The sequence below is a fragment of the Oncorhynchus tshawytscha genome, linkage group LG16, assembly GCF_018296145.1.
Source record: "Oncorhynchus tshawytscha isolate Ot180627B linkage group LG16, Otsh_v2.0, whole genome shotgun sequence".
Classification (NCBI taxonomy): Eukaryota; Metazoa; Chordata; class Actinopteri; order Salmoniformes; family Salmonidae; genus Oncorhynchus; species Oncorhynchus tshawytscha.
Genome location: NC_056444.1, coordinates 75,876,184 through 75,894,222, shown reverse-complemented (window position 1 = coordinate 75,894,222; position 18,039 = coordinate 75,876,184). Strand labels below are relative to the sequence as shown.

The window sequence follows — 18,039 nt, the reverse complement described above, 5'->3', positions numbered from 1 at the left end:
GGTGGCATTTGAAAAGGTTATACTGAGTACCGAAAACTGTTTACCAGACAATTTCACCATGGGAACACAGAGCAGGTGTCATTAAACAAAGCTGAAAGAATAACATAGACATTGACAAAGACCGAGACCATGAGACATTATTCAGTGTTATAACTCCGAACCTCAAGATTGTGTCTGGATGCCTTTCTTCTCCCCACATGTTTTTATATCTTTCCTGTGGCTTTGTCCCGCTGACACCCAAGCACCAATACCATTTCCACACTACTGGGCCAAATGGAGCCGAGCCAAACTGAGCTGTACTGGGCTGGCCTGCCTACGCATTCCACCATAGCTGCTGGAACCATATTTGAAATGACAATGTGAAAATAACATATCCGAGCCAGCACAGTACAGTGTCGGGACGCCACAATCATGTAAAATGTTTATGGGGGCAGTCTGGCCGCCTCTCTGCTTCACAGGGTGACATTTAGCCTGCAGTCCTTAAGTCACACAGTAGTGTCCTGCCGTACGGCCCTCAGCCCAGTCCCGCCCTCAGCCCAGTCCAGCTCACAGCCCAGTCTAGCCCTCAGCCCAGTCCAGCCCTCAGCCCAGTCCAGCTCACAGCCCAGTCCAGCCCTCAGCCCAGTCCAGCCCTCAGCCCAGTCCAGCTCACAGCCCAGCCCTCAGCCCAGTCCAGCCCTCAGCCCAGTCCAGCTCACAGCCCAGTCCCAGCCCAGTCCAGCTCACAGCCCAGTCCAGCTCACAGCCCAGTCCCGCCCTCAGCCCAGTCCAGCTCACAGCCCAGTCCAGCCCTCAGCCCAGTCCAGCCCTCAGCCCAGTCCAGCTCACAGCCCAGTCCCGCCCTCAGCCCAGTCCAGCTCACAGCCCAGTCCAGCCCTCAGCCCAGTCATACAGTATCATAACTACTAACTGATGGTGAGGGACTTAACATGCTGATTTAGCTGCTTTTCATCATCCTAACTATGTTTTCATATGTATTTTGTGTCTTTGACCCACCTCTGGAACCATTGGGTTATGTTGTGATGACGGAAGTACTGGACATTCTGAAGGGGTCGGATGGGTGTTTATTTCTCTTTCTTGTGGCTTGCTCTCTATTGACCCCAGAGCTCTAAAGGGAGTAGAGAGCTGAACCCAGAGCTCTAAAGGGAGTAGAGAGCTGACCTCAGAGCTCTAAAGGGAGTAGAGAGCTGAACCCAGAGCTCTAAAGGGAGTAGAGAGCTGAACCCAGAGCTCTAAAGGGAGTAGAGAGCTGAACCCAGAGCTCTAAATGGAGTAGAGAGCTGAACCCAGAGCTCTAATGGGAGTAGAGAGCTGAACCCAGAGCTCTAAAGGGAGTAGAGAGCTGAACCCAGAGCTCTAAAGGGAGTAGACAGCTGAACCCAAAGCTCTAAAGGTGACAGGAGAGCTGATCCCAGAGATCTAAAAGGGACTGGAGAGCTGAACCCAGAGTTCTAAAGGGGACTGGAGAGTTGAACCCAGAGCTCTAAAGGGAGTAGAAAACTGAACCCAAAGCTTTAAATGGAGTAGAAAACTGAACCCAAAGCTCGAAAGGGGACTGGAGAGCTGTACCCAGAGCTCTAAAGGGGACTGGAGAGCTGAACCCAGAGCTCTAAAGGGGACTGGAGAGCTGAACCCAGCCAAGCTGTACTGATCTGGCCAGGTTATTCATTCACCATAGTTTCTAGAACTATGGGTTCGGCACAATAGTGTTTAAGAGGCCAGTCTGACAATCTCTGTAGCCTACAGCCATGCAGTCACTCAATGAACGAGGCTCTGAGAGACTTCCCAGAGGGAAGGAGAGACAAAACAAGCCTGCCATGATCTAACTGTGAAATAATAATTTTTTCCATCAAAGACTTTCTTGTGACACTGGACCCTCAGCCATTTCCCTGGCCGTTAGTGTGTGTGTGTGTGTGTTGTTGTTAGTCTGAGTCAGAGGTGGGACAGAGGCCAGGCGGAGAGAGGAGAGAGGGCACCCTGCAGCATGATGAATCATGCTGAGTGTTCATTAGAACACACATCAGCCAGAGGAGAGAAGAGGGCTGGAGGGTTAGGGTACACAGGGGATAAATACCACTCCTGTCTCCTCCTGTAACCACAATACCTGACCACACACATCAGCCAGAGGAGAGGAGAGGGCTGGAGGGTTAGGGTACACAGGGGATAAATACCACTCCTGTCTCCTCCTGTAACCACAATACCTGACCACACACATCAGCCAGAGGAGAGGAGAGGGCTGGAGGGACACAGGCTCCCTGCCTACCCTGTTACACCAATGCCTGACCATACACACTGGGTACCATACCCCTAGAGCCATAACACGGCTGGGTGGAGGAGGGCTGGATGGGGCCCCCTTCCTCCCCTATAGCCTACCTAAAGGAACACCTGAACATACACTGAGGATACACCCTACCCCAACACACCCACCTGGTAACTGGCACTGACGTGTGTGGTGGAGAGGAGTGTGTATGTACACGGCACACGCAGGTTCTATGTGGTGTCATTTTCAGTGCGTGAAGGTAGAAGTTCAGCACGCAGAGCAGCTGGAAGCTCCTCTAATGTATCAAATCAAATCAAATTTTATTTGTCACATACACATGGTTAGCAGATGTTAATGCGAGTGTAGCGAAATGCTTGTGCTTCTAGTTCCGACAATGCAGTAATAACGAGCAAGTAATCTAACTAACAATTCCAAAACAACTACTGTCTTATACACAGTGTAAGGGGATAAAGAATATGTACATCAGGATATATGAATGAGTGATGGTACAGAGCAGCATAGGCAAGATACAGTAGATGATATCGAGTACAGTATATACATATGAGATAAGTATGTAAACCAAGTGGCATAGTTAAAGTGGCTAGTGATACATGTATTACATAAGGATGCAGTCGATGATATAGAGTACAGTATCAACGTATGCATATGAGATGAACAATGTAGGGTAAGTAACATTATATAAGGTAGCATTGTTTAAAGTGGCTAGTGATATATTTACATAATTTCCCATCAATTCCCGTGATTAAAGTGGCTGGAGTAGAGTCAGTGTCATTGACAGTGTGTTGGCAGTAGCCACTCAATGTTAGTGGTGGCTGTTTAACAGTCTGATGGCCTTGAGATAGAAGCTGTTTTTCAGTCTCTCGGTCCCAGCTTTGATGCACCTGTACTGACCTCGCCTTCTGGATGACAGCGGGGTGAACAGGCAGTGGCTCGGGTGGTTGATGTCCTTGATGATCTTTATGGCCTTCCTGTAGCATCGGGTGGTGTAGGTGTCCTGGAGGGCAGGTAGTTTGCCCCGGTGATGCGTTGTGCAGACCTCACTACCCTCTGGAGAGCCTTACGGTTGAGGGCGGTGCAGTTGCCATACCAGGCGGTGATACAGCCCGCCAGGATGCTCTCGATTGTGCATCTGTAGAAGTTTGTGAGTGCTTTTGGTGACAAGCCGAATTTCTTCAGCCTCCTGAGGTTGAAGAGGCGCTGCTGCGCCTTCCTCACGATGCTGTCTGTGTGAGTGGACCAATTCAGTTTGTCTGTGATGTGTATGCCGAGGAACTTAAAACTTGCTACCCTCTCCACTACTGTTCCATCGATGTGGATGGGGGTGTTCCCTCTGCTGTTTCCTGAAGTCCACAATCATCTCCTTAGTTTTGTTGACGTTGAGTGTGAGGTTATTTTCCTGACACCACACTCCGAGGGCCCTCACCTCCTCCCTGTAGGCCGTCTCGTCGTTGTTGGTAATCAAGCCTACCACTGTTGTGTCGTCCGCAAACTTGATGATTGAGTTGGAGGCGTGCATGGCCACGCAGTCGTGGGTGAACAGGGAGTACAGGAGGGGGCTCAGAACGCACCCTTGTGGGGCCCCAGTGTTGAGGATCAGCGGGGAGGAGATGTTGTTGCCTACCCTCACCACCTGGGGGCGGCCCGTCAGGAAGTCCAGTACCCAGTTGCACAGGGCGGGGTCGAGACCCAGGGTCTCGAGCTTGATGACGAGCTTGGAGGGTACTATGGTGTTGAATGCCGAGCTGTAGTCGATGAACAGCATTCTCACATAGGTATTCCTCTTGTCCAGATGGGTTAGGGCAGTGTGCATTGTGGTTGAGATTGCATCGTCTGTGGACCTATTTGGGCGGTAAGCAAATTGGAGTGGGTCAAGGGTGTCAGGTAGGGTGGAGGTGATATGGTCCTTGACTAGTCTCTCAAAGCACTTCATGATGACGGATGTGAGTGCTACGGGCGGTAGTCGTTTAGCTCAGTTACCTTAGCTTTCTTGGGAACAGGAACAATGGTGGCCCTCTTGAAGCATGTGGGAACAGCAGACTGGTATAGGGATTGAGTTGAATAAGTCCGTAAACACACCGGCCAGCTGGTCTGCGCATGCTCTGAGGGCGCGGCTGGGGATGCCGTCTGGGCCTGCAGCCTTGCGAGGGTTAACATGTTTAAATGTCTTACTCACTTCGGCTGCAGTGAAGGAGAGACCGCATGATTCCGTTGCAGGCCGTGTCAGTGGCACTGTATTGTCCTCAAAGCGGGCAAAAGTTATTTAGTCTGCCTGGGAGCAAGACATCCTGGTCCGAGACTGGGCTGGGTTTCTTCCTGTAGTCCGTGATTGACTGTAGACCCTGCCACATACCTCTTGTGTCTGAGCCGTTGAATTGAGATTCTACTTTGTCTCTGTACTGGCGCTTAGCTTGTTTGATAGCCTTGCGGAGGGAATAGCTGCACTGTTTGTATTCAGTCATGTTACCAGACACCTTGCCCTGATTAAAAGCAGTGGTTCGTGCCTTCAGTTTCACACGAATGCTGCCATCAATCCACGGTTTCTGGTTAGGGAATGTTTTAATCGTTGCTATGGGAACGACATCTTCAACGCACGTTCTAATGAACTCGCACACCGTATCAGCGTATTCGTCAATGTTGTTGTCTGACGCAATACGAAACATCTCCCAGTCCACGTGATGGAAGCAGTCTTGGAGTGTGGAGTCAGCTTGGTCGGACCAGCGTTGGACAGACCTCAGCGTGGGAGCTTCTTGTTTTAGTTTCTGTCTGTAGGCAGGGATCAACAAAATGGAGTCGTGGTCAGCTTTTCCGAAAGGGGGGCGGGGCAGGGCCTTATATGCGTCGCGGAAGTTAGAGTAACAATGATCCAGGGTCTTTCCACCCCTGGTTGCGCAATCAATATGCTGATAAAATTTAGGAGTCTTGTTTTCAGATTAGCCTTGTTAAAATCCCCAGCTACAATGAATGCAGCCTCCGGATAAATCGTTTCCAGTTTGCAGAGAGTTAAATAAAGTTCGTTCAGAGCCATCGATGTGTCTGCTTGGGGGGATATATACGGCTGTGATTATAATCGAAGAGAATTCTCTTGGTAGATAATGCGGTCTACATTTGATTGTGAGGAATTCTAAATCAGGTGAACAGAAGGATTTGAGTTCCTGTATGTTTCCTTCATCACACCATGTCACGTTGGCCATAAGGCATACGCCCCCGCCCGTCTTCTTACCAGAGAGATGTTTGTTTCTGTCGGCGCGATGCGTGGAGAAACCTGCTGGCTGCACCGCTTCGGATTGCGTCTCTCCAGTGAGCCATGTTTCCATGAAGCAGAGAACGTTACAGTCTCTGATGTCCCTCTGGAATGCTACCCTTGCTCGGATTTCATCAACCTTGTTGTCAAGAGACTGGACATTGGCAAGAAGAATGCTGGGGAGTGGTGCACGATGTGCCCGTCTCCGGAGTCTGACCAGAAGACCGCTTCGTTTCCCTCTTTTTCTGAGTCGTTTTTTTTTTTTGGGTCGCTGCATGGAATCCACTCCGTTACACTGGTTGTAAGGCAGAACTCAGGATCCGCATCGCGAAAACCATATTCTTGGTCGTACTGATGGTGAGTTGACGCTGATCTTATATTCAGTAGTTCTTGTCGGCTGTATGTAAAGAAACCTAAGATGACCTGGGGTACTAGTGTAAGAAATAACACGTAAAAAACAAAAAACTGCATAGTTTCCTAGGAACGCGAAGCGAGGCGGCCATCGAGAACGTCCTATTTGCCTGGGAAACCAGTGGAATCGAAAGCACTCAACAACAGCTTTATCATTTGATACATCGAGAAGAGACAACAGCTTTTTTATTTGGCTGTCTGAATCGAATACAAGTCGGTAGGCTACCTCTTCAGGCAGAGACCGACATGGATACAGTAACAGAACAATCATCCAATGATCAGGCTCCATACAGTCTGCGTCCGGATTGGCACCATAATCCTTATGTGCACTACTATTGACTATGGCATCGCTCCGGTCAGAAGCAGTGCACTATGGGAAATGAGACTAGGGGGCGCTGGTCAACAGTAGTGCACTATACAATTAATGACACTATGACACTTCAAAAGAGAAAACATGTCAATTGAAGTTACAGTGTTGTCCCCAGACATATATACAGTATATGCCATGTGTTCGTACAGTATATCATTATATATGTTATTGGCTCTGTCCCTGGTTTCAGGCCTGCTTCCTCCAATCCCCATATATAATTGCTATAGTAACACTAGACAATGATAAGGTCATACTGAATACTAAAATACTTCCCCATAATGGCAGGCCAGTGTTTTGCTTTTGGAGTCCTTTACATTAGTGAGTTAAAATTAGCTTAAAATGGGGTTTGTGTGATCTCAGAACCAGCCAGTGTGTTGTAGTTGAAGGGCTTGGGTTGTGTAAGGATGTGTTTGGTTACATGTTAAAAGGAAACATTTAGACTTTGCTTCACCACATACATACTTGAAAGGCATCATCGAAAGTCTATTGTAAACACTTCATTGTTTTAGTTACACTTTTACTCAGAAAAACAAGTCTGTTTAGATGTTGTGCCAACACTGCATTTCATTTGACATCATATTTTTACTCTCTCTGTTTCTAGATGAACCACGCCTCTCTCTGCCACCACTGTTAAACGGGGGGCCTCTCATGGCCCCGCCTGGGCCCCTACCCCCCCTGCCTCCCCTCTCCACCCATGACTCCCCCCTTGCCCCCTCCGTGTATCCCATGCTGACCACCCCCACCCTCACGCCTTCTCCCCTTCTCCCCTCATCCTCTGACTCCCCAGTGGGTTTCAACACCACCATCCCTGAGCAGAGTGGTGTTCCAGTGGCCCCTGTGGCTCCCGGGGCCCCAGCCGGCCCAGAGACAGAGGAGGACAAGGTCAAGAAGCTCCTCTACTGCTCACTGTGCAAAGTGTCCGTCAACTCCCTCTCACAGCTGGAGGCTCACAACAAAGGTACATAGCTTAGAGTATGGGTGTATGGTATGGTGGCCCTCTCAGGTCACTAATCTAGGAGAGGACACTTAGTAGTCATCTGAATAGTTAGTACTTAAAGGGCTGGTTCACTATTTTTTTACCAATTCTAAAAAAAAATTAATGTAAATGTCATGTTATAGAAAGGTCCAGATACTTTTTTTGCAATTTCACATGGTTTTGAGAAACCTACCCCACCCGCCATAGACTTTCTCATTGCTCGTTCTGCAGTATGAGGGCCACGGAAAACATGAACAAAGGCTCCAATAACACCTAAATAAGTCATTTTAGAAACTGCAAATCTCTCAGTATGGTGATGCAGGTCTTTAGATGTTGTACACCTTGATACAAATGATATACACTACCGTTCAGAAGTTTTGGGTCACTTAGAAATGTCCTTGTTTTTGAAAGAAAAGCTCATTTTTTGTCCATTAAAATAACATCAAATTGATCAGAAATACAATGTAGACATTGTTAATGTTGTAAATGACTATTGTAGCTGGAAACTGCTTATTTTTTATGGAATATCTACACAGGCGGACAGAGGCCCATTATCAGCAACCATCTCTCCTGTGTTCCAATGGCACGTTGTATTAGCTAATCCAAGTGTATCATTTTAAAAGGCTAGTAGCCGGGAGAGCCTGCAGAGTTCTGCAGAGTTCTGTCTTACTATCCAGGTCTGTGCCCAAACAAATTCAGCTTCTACTTTAAAAAATCCACCTTTCCAGAAACAAGTCTCTTACCATTGCTGCTTGCTATAGACCACCTTCTGCTCTCCCAGCTGTGCCCTGGACACCATATGTGAATTGATTGCCCCCCATCTATCTTCAGAGCTCGTGCTGTTAGGTGACCTAAACTGGAACATGCTTAACACACCGGCCATCCTACAATCTAAGCTTGATGCCCTCAATCTCACACAAATTATCAATGAACCCACCAGGTACAACCCCAAATCCGTAAAGACAGGCACCCTCATAGATATCATCCTAACCAACCTGCCCTCCAAATACACCTCTGCTGTCTTCAACCAGGATATCAGCGATCACTGCCTCATTGCCTGCGTCCGTAATGGGTCTGCGGTCAAACGACCACCCCTAATCACTGTCAAACGCTCCCGAAAACAAGGTATCCTGTAAGGATATTGACCTCATTCCATCAGTAGAAGATTCCTGGTTATTCTTTAAAAGTGCTTTCCTCACAATCTTAAATAAGCATGCCCCATTCAAAAAATGTAGACCCGGGAGCAGATATAGTCCTTGGTTCACTCCAGACCTCACTGCCCTTGACCAGCACAAAAACATCCTGTGGCATACTGCATTAGCATCGATTAGCATCGAATAGCCCCCGTGATATGTAGGAAACACTGCCACCACCGATAAATCCATGATAATTGAGAATTTCAAAAAGCATTTTTTTTTACGGCTGTCCATGCTTTCCACCTGGCTACCACTACCCCTGTCAACAGCCCTACACCCCCCAAAGCAACTTGCGCAAGCCTTCCCCATTTCTCTTTCACCCAAATCCAGTTAGCTGATTTTGTGAAAGAGCTGCAAAATCTGGACCCCTACAAACCAGCCGGGCTAGACAATCTGGACCCTCTCTTTCTAAAATTATCCGCCAAAATTATTGCAACCCCTATTACTAGCCTGTTCAACCTCTCTTTCGTATCATCTGAAATCCCCAAAGATTGGAAAGCTGCCGCAGTCATCCCCCTCTTCAAAGGGGGAGACACTCTAGACCCAAACTGCTACAGACCTACATCTATCCTATCCTGCCTTTCTAAGGTTTTTGAAAGCCAAGTTAACAAACAGATCACCGACCATTTCGAATCCCTCCATACCTTCTCCGCTATGCAATCTGGTTTCCCAGCTGGTCATGGGTGCACCTCAGCCATGCTCAAGGTCCTAAACGATATCATAACCGCCATCGATAAGAGACAATACTGTGCAGCTGTATTCATCAACCTTGGTCAAGGATTTTGACTCTGTCAATCATCACATTCTTATCGGCAGACTCAACAGCCTTGGTTTCTCAAATGACTGCCTCGCCTGGTTCACCAACTGCTTCTCAGACAGAGTTCAGTGTGTCAAATCAGAGGGTCTGTTGTCCGGACCTCTGACAGTCTCTATGGGGGTGCCACAGGGCTCAATTCTCGGGCCGACTCTTTTCTCTGTATACATCATTGAGGTCGCTCTTGCTGCTGGTGATTCTCTGATCCACCTCTACGGAGACGACACCATTTTGTGTTAACTAACCTCCAGATGAGCTTCAATGCCATACACCTCTCCTTCCGTGGCCTCCAACTGCTCTTAAATGCAAGTAAAACTAAATGCATGCACTTCAACCGATCGCTGCCCACACCTTCCCTGCCCATCCAGCATCACTACTCTGGACGGTTCTGACTTATGTGGACAACTACAAATACCTAGGTGTCTGATTAGACTGTAAATTCTCCTTCCAGACTCACATTAAGCACCTCCAATCCAAAATTAAATCTAGAATCGGCTTCCTATTTCGCAACAAAGCATCCTACCGATCCTTGACTTCAGTGATGTCATTTACAAAATAGCCTCCAACACTCTACTCAGCAAATTGGATGCAGTCTGTCACAGTGCGAACCGTTTTGTCACCAAAGCCCCATATACTACCCACCACTGTGACCTGTATACTCTCGTTGGCTGGCCCTCGCTTCATATTTGTCGCCAAACACACTGGCTCCAGGTCATCTATCAGTCTTTGCTAGGTAAAGCCCTGCCTTATCTCAGCTCACTGGTCACCATAGTAGCACCCACACGTAGCACGCGCTCCAGCAGGTATATCTCACTGGTCACCCCCAAAGCCAATTCCTTCTTTGGCCGCCTTTCCTTCCAGTTCTCTGTTGCCAATGACTGGAACGAATTGCAAAAATCACTGAAGCTGGAGACTCATATCTCCCTCACTAACTTTAAGCACCAGCTGTCAGAGCAGCTCACAGATCACTGCACATGTACATAGCCGATCTGTAAATAGCCCATCCAACTACCTCATCCCCCATACAGTTATTTATTTGATTTATTTTGCTCCTTTGCACCCCAGTATCTCTACTTGCACACTCATCTTCTGCACATCTCTCACTCCAGTGTTTAATTGCTATAATGTAATTATTTCACCACTATGGCCTATTTATTGCCGTACCGCCCATATCCTACCTCATTTGCACACACTGGACGGGACACACAGCAATTATATGTTTTATTGAGCTCTAGGGACAGGACACACAGAGATTAGATGTTTTATTGAGCCCTAGGGAGAGGACACACAGCAATTAGATGTTTTATTGAGCCCTAGGGACAGGACACACAGCAATTACATGTTTTATTGAGCCCTAGGGACAGGACACACATAGATTAGATGTTTTATTGAGCCCTAGGGAGAGGACACACAGAGATTAGATGTTTTATTGAGCCCTAGAGACAGGACACACAGAGATTAGATGTTTTATTGAGCCCTAGGGACAGGACACACAGAGATTAGGGACAGGACACACAGAGGTTAGATGTTTGATTGAGCCCAAGGGACAGGACGCACAGCAATTAGATGTTTGGTTGAGCCCTAAGGAGAGGACACACAGCAATTAGCAATTAGATGTTTTATTGAGCCCTAGGGAGAGGACACGCAGAGATTAGATGTTTTATTGAGCCCTAGGGACAGGACACACAGCAATTAGATGTTTTATTGAGCCCTAGGGACAGGACACACAGCAATTAAATGTTTTATTGAGCCCTAGGGACAGGACACACAGCAATTAGATGTTTTATTGAGCCCTAGGGACAGGACACACAGAGATTAGGGACAGGACACACAGAGGTTAGATGTTTGATTGAGCCCAAGGAACAGGACACACAGCAATTAGATGTTTGGTTGAGCCCTAAGGAGAGGACACACAGCAATTAGCAATTAGATGTTTTATTGAGCCCTAGGGAGAAGACACACAGAGATTAGATGTTTTATTGAGCCCTAGGGAGAGGACACAAAGCAATTAGATGTTTTATTGAGCCCTAGGGACAGGACACACAGCAATTAGATGTTTTATTGAGCCCTAGGGACAGGACACACAGCAATTAGATGTTTTATTGAGCCCTAGGGAGAGGAACCACATAGATTATATGTTTTATTGAGCCCTAGGGAGAGGACACACAGAGATTAGATGTTTTATTGAGCCCTAGGGACAGGACACACAGATATTCTATGTTTTATTGAGCCCTAGGGAGAGGACACACAGCAATTAGATGTTTTATTGAGCCCTAGGGAGAGGACACACAGAGATTAGATGTTTTATTGAGCCCTAGGGACAGGACACACAGAGATTCAATGTTTTATTGAGCCCTAGGGAGAGGACACACAGAGATTAGATGTTTTATTGAGCCCTAGGGACAGGACACACAGAGATTGGATGTTTTATTGAGCCCTAGGGAGAGGACACACAGCAATTAGATGTTTTATTGAGCCCTAGGGACAGGACACACAGCAATTAGATGTTTTATTGAGCCCTAGGGAGAGGACACACAGAGATTAGATGTTTTATTGAGCCCTAGGGAGAGGACACACAGAGAAGAGATGTTTTATTGAGCCCTAGGGACAGGACACACAGAGATTGGATGTTTTATTGAGCCCTAGGGAGAGGACACACAGCAATTAGATGTTTTATTGAGCCCTAGGGAGAGGACACACAGAGATTAGATGTTTTATTGAGCCCTAGGGAGAGGACACACAGAGATTAGATGTTTTATTGAGCCCTAGGGACAGGACACACAGAGATTAGATGTTTTATTGAGCCCTAGGGACAGGACACACAGAGATTAGGGACAGGACAAACAGAGATTAGATGTTTTATTGAGCCCTAGGGACAGGACACACAGCAATTAGATGTTTTATTGAGCCCTAGGGACAGGACACACAGAGATTAGGGACAGGACACACAGAGGTTAGATGTTTGATTGAGCCCAAGGAACAGGACACACAGCAATTAGATGTTTGGTTGAGCCCTAAGGAGAGGACACACAGCAATTAGCAATTAGATGTTTTATTGAGCCCTAGGGAGAAGACACACAGAGATTAGATGTTTTATTGAGCCCTAGGGAGAGGACACAAAGCAATTTGATATTTTATTGAGCCCTAGGAACAGGACACACAGCAATTATATGTTTTATTGAGCCCTAGGGAGAGGACACACAGCAATTAGATGTTTGGTTGAACGCTAGGGACAGGACACAAAGCAATTAGATGTTTTATTGAGCCCTAGGGACAGGACACACAGCAATTAGATGTTTTATTGAGCCCTAGGGACAGGACACACAGCAATTAGATGTTTTATTGAGCCCTAGGGAGAGGAACCACATAGATTATATGTTTTATTGAGCCCTAGGGAGAGGACACACAGAGATTAGATGTTTTATTGAGCCCTAGGGACAGGACACACAGAGATTCAATGTTTTATTGAGCACTAGGGAGAGGACACACAGAGATTAGATGTTTTATTGAGCCCTAGGGACAGGACACACAGAGATTGGATGTTTTATTGAGCCCTAGGGAGAGGACACACAGCAATTAGATGTTTTATTGAGCCCTAGGGAGAGGACACACAGCAATTAGATGTTTTATTGAGCCCTAGGGAGAGGACACACAGAGATTAGATGTTTTATTGAGCCCTAGGGACAGGACACACAGAGATTAGATGTTTGGTTGAGCCCTAAGGAGAGGACACACAGCAATTAGCAATTAGATGTTTTATTGAGCCCTAGGGAGAAGACACACAGAGATTAGATGTTTTATTGAGCCCTAGGGAGAGGACACACAGAGATTAGGGACAGGACACACAGAGATTAGATGTTTTATTGAGCCCTAGGGACAGGACACACAGAGATTAGGGACAGGACAAACAGAGATTAGATGTTTTATTGAGCCCTAGGGACAGGACACACAGAGATTAGGGACAGGACACACAGAGATTAGATGTTTTATTGAGCCCTAGGGACAGGACACACAGAGATTAGGGACAGGACACACAGAGATTAGATGGTTTATTGAGCCCTAGGGACAGGACACACAGAGATTAGGGACAGGACACACAGAGATTAGATGGTTTATTGAGCCCTAGGGACAGGACACACAGAGATTATATGTTTTATTGAGCCCTAGGGAGAGGACACACAGCAATTAGATGTTTTATTGAGCCCTAGGGAGAGGACACACAGAGATTAGATGTTTTATTGAGCCCTAGGGACAGGACACACAGAGATTAGGGACAGGACACACAGAGATTATATGTTTTATTGAGCCCTAGGGAGAGGACACACAGAGATTAGATGTTTTATTGAGCCCTAGGGAGAGGACACACAGAGATGAGATGTTTTGTTGAGCCCTAGGGAGAGGACACACAGAGATTAGATGTTTTATTGAGCCCTAGGGAGAGGACACACAGAGATTAGATGTTTTATTGAGCCCTAGGGACAGGACACACAGAGATTGGATGTTTTATTGAGCCCTAGGGAGAGGACACACAGCAATTAGATGTTTTATTGAGCCCTAGGGAGAGGACACACAGAGATTAGATGTTTTATTGAGCCCTAGGGACAGGACACACAGAGATTAGGGACAGGACACACAGAGATTAGATGTTTTATTGAGCCCTAGGGAGAGGACACACAGAGATTAGATGTTTTATTGAGCCCTAGGGACAGGACACACAGAGATTAGGGACAGGACACACAGAGATTATATGTTTTATTGAGCCCTAGGGAGAGGACACACAGAGATTAGATGTTTTATTGAGCCCAGGACACACAGAGATGAGATGTTTTGTTGAGCCCTAGGGAGAGGACACACAGAGATTAGATGTTTTATTGAGCCCTAGGGAGAGGACACACAGAGATTAGATGTTTTATTGAGCCCTAGGGACAGGACACACAGAGATTGGATGTTTTATTGAGCCCTAGGGAGAGGACACACAGCAATTCGATGTTTTATTGAGCCCTAGGGAGAGGACACACAGAGATTATATATTTTATTGAGCCCTAGGGAGAGGACACACAGAGATTAGATGTTTTATTGAGCCCTTGGGAGAGGACACACAGAGATTAGATGTTTTATTGAGCCCTAGGGACAGGACACAGAGATAAAGGAATAAAATCAGACTCCTTGTTGATTGCACTCTCTTCTGTTCTTACAGTACAAACACTAATTAATTCTGTACATCCATACAAAAACACACAAAAATCATGTACGCTACACAGACAGAAATAAAACAAACAGAGATCAACAGAGACATTCACGCATCTGTGACATCTACTGTGCCTGCAGTTCAATCTGAGAAGATTAACAGTCCAAATCAACTCACAATCTGGAAGCAATATCTCTCATTACCAAAACAAGAATTTGACAAATAAAAGCATATGTTGTACAAACAGACAGACAAACAGAGACATGCACAGTGTGACAAGCAGTGCTATGAACAAAAAGAGAGGTTGAGAAGTAAGGTTGTGGATGGGTGTGTGTTGAACCGTAATCATACGTTTACAAAACAGTTCCTCGCCGTGTATTGTCTCTTTTCATGTTTGGAGACATCTCCTGTCTGTTTGTGTAGTGTTTCATTGTAACTGTGAGTCAAGCAGCTCGTCACGCAGGCCGAGAAAACCCAGACAGGGTTCATCTATTGTCTGCACAGAATAGAACAAAGGCCGCAAAAAACTCCAAGTGCACATTATTGGCCACAAGTGAAATCAGTCATTCCAGACCTCCCTCCTCCTCCTTCTTCTTTATCCCCCTCCTCCCCCACCTCCCCCTCCTCCCCCACCTCCCCCATGTCATCCTGCTGTAACCTATTACTCACTGCTCAAAGATCAGGGATTTGGGAGAACAAGTCAAAGTAAAATGCCAACCTTTGGCACCCTATTCCCTATAGAATGCACTAATTTTGACCAGTGCTCTGTTGAAAAGCAGAGCACCATACAGGAAATAGGGTGCTATTTGGGACGTAAACAAACTCTCGGTCAGACCAAGTGCAAAATGGCGTGATTGAGGTTCTGGGATCAGGGGTGTAGTGGGGACATGACTAGAATTTTTCATCCAAGAACAAAACATGAAATTAGTTATAAAGGAACAATTTTGGTAGCAGGACATCTGTGTGTAATGCAGGAAATAAGAATCATATTTTTAGACTGAGCACACTGCCCTTTTTCTAACACACTAGTTAGAAAGGAACTATTTTGGCACAACAACATGTATGCTGTCAGTCAATCTAATGCACACAACTTGAACAAGGAATGACACTCATATTTCAGCACGAGAGAGAGCACAGAAAACAGACAGCTCTTTCACTCTTTGAAGGCTAGAAGTTCTTGAGTTTGAATGCACCTTTGTATTGTGATGTCATGACTAATAACCTCTAGATTCCACACATTAATAGCACCTTCTGAACGTAATGACCTCGTCATTCAGAGGACCAGCATTAAGAAGACCAGAACTAACATCGTCAGGGCTGTCTGTGTGTGTAATGCAAACCATTTGAACAAGAGAGTAACACTCACATTCCACCACGAGGCAGCTCACAGAACATACTGCACGGGACAACCATACTTCCATTCTTTGAAGACCAAAAGCAGTTGACCTATGCACCGAGTTGACTTCAATATTACAGATGTCATCTAGATGTTGGCACATGACCTCCCAGAAAAGCTAACCCTAACCCAGAACATTCAACTGGCTACCCTAAAAGAACAGAGATAGATAGACGTCTTTCAGTTCTATGCCGATGTCAACTCTAACAGTGGAGACCTCCATGTACGGTTACAGCCATAACACCACTACTGTAGCCTACAGCGTTACCACATCACCGTGGCCCTCTAGTGGTTCATATTAATACTACACCTCCCCTCCTAGTCCCATTCCACTCCAGGTGAAGTTTCCCAGCTTCCCCTTCCCCAATCCTTACCTTAACCATTAGTGGGGGAAAGGACTAACTGACTCAATATCAGCATATAGGGGTAACTTCACCCTACACCATCAGATTTCACTAACTGTACATGTACTTTGTGTACTCTACTCTGCATCCTACCAGTGCTGAGTTAGAGGAAAGTTCAGATCACAGGAGGCTGCTGAGGGGAGGACGATTCATAGTAATGGCCATAACAGACCTAATGGAATGGAATCAACCCCATGGAAACCATGTTTGATGTATTTGATACCATTCGGCTCCAGCTATTACCACGAGCCCGTCCTCTCCAATTAAGGTGCCACCAACCTCCTGTGGTTCAGATTGCAGTACAGTACAGAGACTTCTCTAGCAGCTAGTTAATACTCTAACAGCTAATTAATACTCTAACAGCTAGTTAATACTCTAGCAGCTAGTTAATACTCTAACAGCTAGTTAATACTCTAGCAGCTAGTTAATACTCTAGCAGCTAGTTAATACTCTAGCAGCTAGTTAATACTCTAACAGCTAGTTAATAGTCTAGCAGCTAGTTAATACTCTAGCAGCTAGTTAATACTCTAACAGCTAGTTAATACTCTAGCAGCTAGTTAATACTCTAACAGCTAGTTAACACATCCTAATATTTGTCATTGTCATATTCCCCACCATTATGAGGAGATAGATCCCAGATACTCATGGTGATGAGCTGTGGCTGAACGTATCAATGAGGCTGATAGATGGAGTTATAGAACAGTTTAATGAGCTCTGGCTGATAGATGGGGTTATAGAACAGTTCAATGAGCTCTGGCTGATAGATGGGGTTATAGAACAGTTCAATAAGCTGTGGCTGATAGATGGGGTTATAGAACAGTTCAATGAGCTCTGGCTGATAGATGTGGTTATAGAACAGTTCAATAAGCTGTGGCTGATAGATGGGGTTATAGAACAGTTCAATAAGCTGTGGCTGATAGATGTGGTTATAGAACAGTTCAATAAGCTGTGGCTGATAGATGGGGTTATAGAACAGTTCAATAAGCTGTGGCTGATAGATGTGGTTATAGAACAGTTCAATAAGCTGTGGCTGATAGATGGGGTTATAGAACAGTTCAATAAGCTGTGGCTGATAGATGGGGTTATAGAACAGTTCAATGAGCTCTGGCTGATAGATGGGGTTATAGAACAGTTCAATGAGCTCTGGCTGATAGATGGGGTTATAGAACAGTTCAATAAGCTGTGGCTGATAGATGGGGTTATAGAACAGTTCAATAAGCTGTGGCTGATAGATGGGTTTATAGAACAGTTCAATGAGCTCTGGCTGATAGATGTGGTTATAGAACAGTTCAATAAGCTGTGGCTGATAGATGGGGTTATAGAACAGTTCAATAAGCTGTGGCTGATAGATGGGTTTATAGAACAGTTCAATGAGCTCTGGCTGATAGATGGGGTTATAGAACAGTTCAATAAGCTGTGGCTGATAGATGTGGTTATAGAACAGTTCAATAAGCTGTGGCTGATAGATGGGGTTATAGAACAGTTCAATGAGCTGTGGCTGATAGATGGGTTATAGAACAGTTCAATGAGCTGTGGCTGATAGATGGGGTTATAGAACAGTTCAATGAGCTGTGGCTGATAGATGGGTTATAGAACAGTTCAATGACCTGTGGCTGATAGATAGGGTTATAGAACAGTTCAATGAGCTGTGGCTGATAGATGGGGATATAGAACAGTTCAATGAGCTGTGGCTGATAGATGGGGTTATAGAACAGTTCAATGAGCTGTGGCTGATAGATGGGGTTATAGAACAGTTCAATGA

At 45.9% G+C, this 18,039-nt stretch overlaps 1 protein-coding gene across 3 annotated transcripts in view; it reads left to right on the top strand.

Moving 5' to 3' along the window:
* The window catches only part of LOC112215234 (zinc finger protein 385A), a 149,122-nt gene that overhangs the window by 125,481 nt on the left and 5,602 nt on the right, over window positions 1-18,039 (top strand). For all 3 annotated transcript variants that reach the window (XM_042299650.1, XM_042299653.1, XM_042299652.1), the window contains one exon: window positions 6,905-7,261. In XM_042299650.1, the coding sequence (XP_042155584.1) occupies window positions 6,905-7,261 (357 nt within the window). The remainder of the gene's footprint in view (window positions 1-6,904; window positions 7,262-18,039) is intronic.